The 1,756-nt window shown below is 35.5% G+C and overlaps 1 protein-coding gene across 1 annotated transcript; it reads right to left on the bottom strand.

Moving 5' to 3' along the window:
• Window positions 1-558: 558 nt before the first annotated feature.
• LOC131655271 (uncharacterized) lies at window positions 559-1,756 on the bottom strand. The gene has a single exon (XM_058925166.1). It carries the CDS (start codon window positions 1,640-1,642, stop codon window positions 959-961), a length of 684 nt encoding a protein of 227 aa, XP_058781149.1. The 5' UTR covers window positions 1,643-1,756; the 3' UTR covers window positions 559-958.

Below are 1,756 nucleotides of genomic sequence, written 5' to 3'. Positions count from 1 at the left end.
GCATCAATAATAAATAAAAAAAGCAAAAGAACTTTACGTTGCTAATATTTTTTATGTAAAAATAAATAAATAAATAGTAACATAACTTCTTGCTACCGTGGTTCCACTAATTTACTACTATAATGCCGATGTCGTCCAGCGCAAGTGGTTGATTATGTGTGACAAATCTATAACTTCTAATGAGCCTTCATTTTCTAATACATCAATATTTTTCATGTAAAATTATATAATTATAGAATATATATAATATATAAAGTAAAAAAATTAATATATATCGTCGGAGTCGGGGAATCCACGGGGCGGGGACACTTTCCCAATCTCCGCCCCAAAGTGTTATCGGGGGAACTTTTCCCCATCCCCATCCCCACGAGAAAAAAAATCTCCAACTTCGGATCTCCGCACAGATATTCCCCACAGAAATTCCCATTAACAGATGCAATTGACATCCCTAATCATGAGTGCTTGCAAACAATGTTGTGGCAATTCAGCACACCCGTAAAACTTCCACCTTCAGCTCGGTAAATATTCTATTTTAATTTTTTTCCAGACTTTTCACACTTTAATCCTTTTTACACCCATAGATAAAGATTTAGAGGGATTGTGTAATGTGGTGTAGGGCTTAGCAGCCCAGCCCAAATATATCATCTTACTACATGGAACATGTAAACAACATGTATGGAACAAATATGTACTTGAATTATAATTAAGACCAAGAAAAAGCCCCAAACATTTTGTTATATGGAACCAACCATTCAATGTACAAATGTAAATCCTATCTCTACCATAATTTACACTTAGATTGAAAACTAATTCAATCTATTGAGGATGTTTTCTCCATCTCAAAGAGAGCATCACCAAGAAAACATATACATAATTTACACATCAAACCCATGAATAGAAATAGAAGAACAAAACCCATAAATAAAAACAAAACAAAGATCATTCTGTTACATAAACATCACCAGCTTTTCTGGTGGCTATGTTTTCCAGATCTCTTATCAGATTCACCACTTCTAGGAGAAAGTAACCCTTCACCAACATAATCCTTTTTCTTCACCAACTTTTCTTTCCAACTTTCTTTCAAAATAGGAACTATATACCACACAACACACGTACAAACCGTTGCAAAAGATCTTCCAAAAACAGTCAACAACAACAAAATCAACATCATCACAACCGGCACATAGCAATAAGGCCTCTTCAACTTCTCAATCTTCTTCACCACCTTATCTTTATCATCAACATCAACACAATTAGATGATTCCAACCTATGTAACTGCTTTGTTTCTTCCACATGTTTCTGATCCATCGGTTCCGAGAACGATGTTACATGTCTTACCTTATTAACTTGTTCTTCACTCTTGTGTTTCTTCTGGTTGTTGTTTTTCAGTTTAACAACAATCGGAACGAAATCGTTGTCGTTTGAATAAGCAAAACGAACAAAAGATATGTCACGAGGGTTCATTTGTGAGTAAACTTTCTTTCTTTGCTGATCAAGTTCGGATAGAAGGGTGGAGAATTTGTCTAAGCCTCGTGAGGAGTAGGGGTTGGGTTTTCTTTTGGATTTTGGTTTGGGAGATGAACATGGTAATTCAAGATCTTGTTGGTGTTGGAAACTGCCGCAAACTAAATGGTTAAACATTTGGAGGAATTTTTTGGATTGAAAGAGGAGAGTTGAGAAATGTATTTATTGATGAAGATATTGTGTGAGGGACAAGACTTGACTGGATCTAATATTGAGGTGGACGCGTAGCAA

The sequence above is a fragment of the Vicia villosa genome, linkage group LG3 (assembly GCF_029867415.1).
Source record: "Vicia villosa cultivar HV-30 ecotype Madison, WI linkage group LG3, Vvil1.0, whole genome shotgun sequence".
NCBI lineage: Eukaryota > Viridiplantae > Streptophyta > Magnoliopsida > Fabales > Fabaceae > Vicia > Vicia villosa.
Note: the sequence above shows the minus strand (reverse complement) of the source record. Positions and strands in the feature narration are given on the sequence as shown.

Excerpts from the sequence above, each read along its gene's own strand:
- LOC131655271 (XM_058925166.1), bottom strand. The coding sequence starts at position 1,642 with ATGTTTAACCATTTAGTTTGCGGCAGTTTCCAACACCAACAAGATCTT.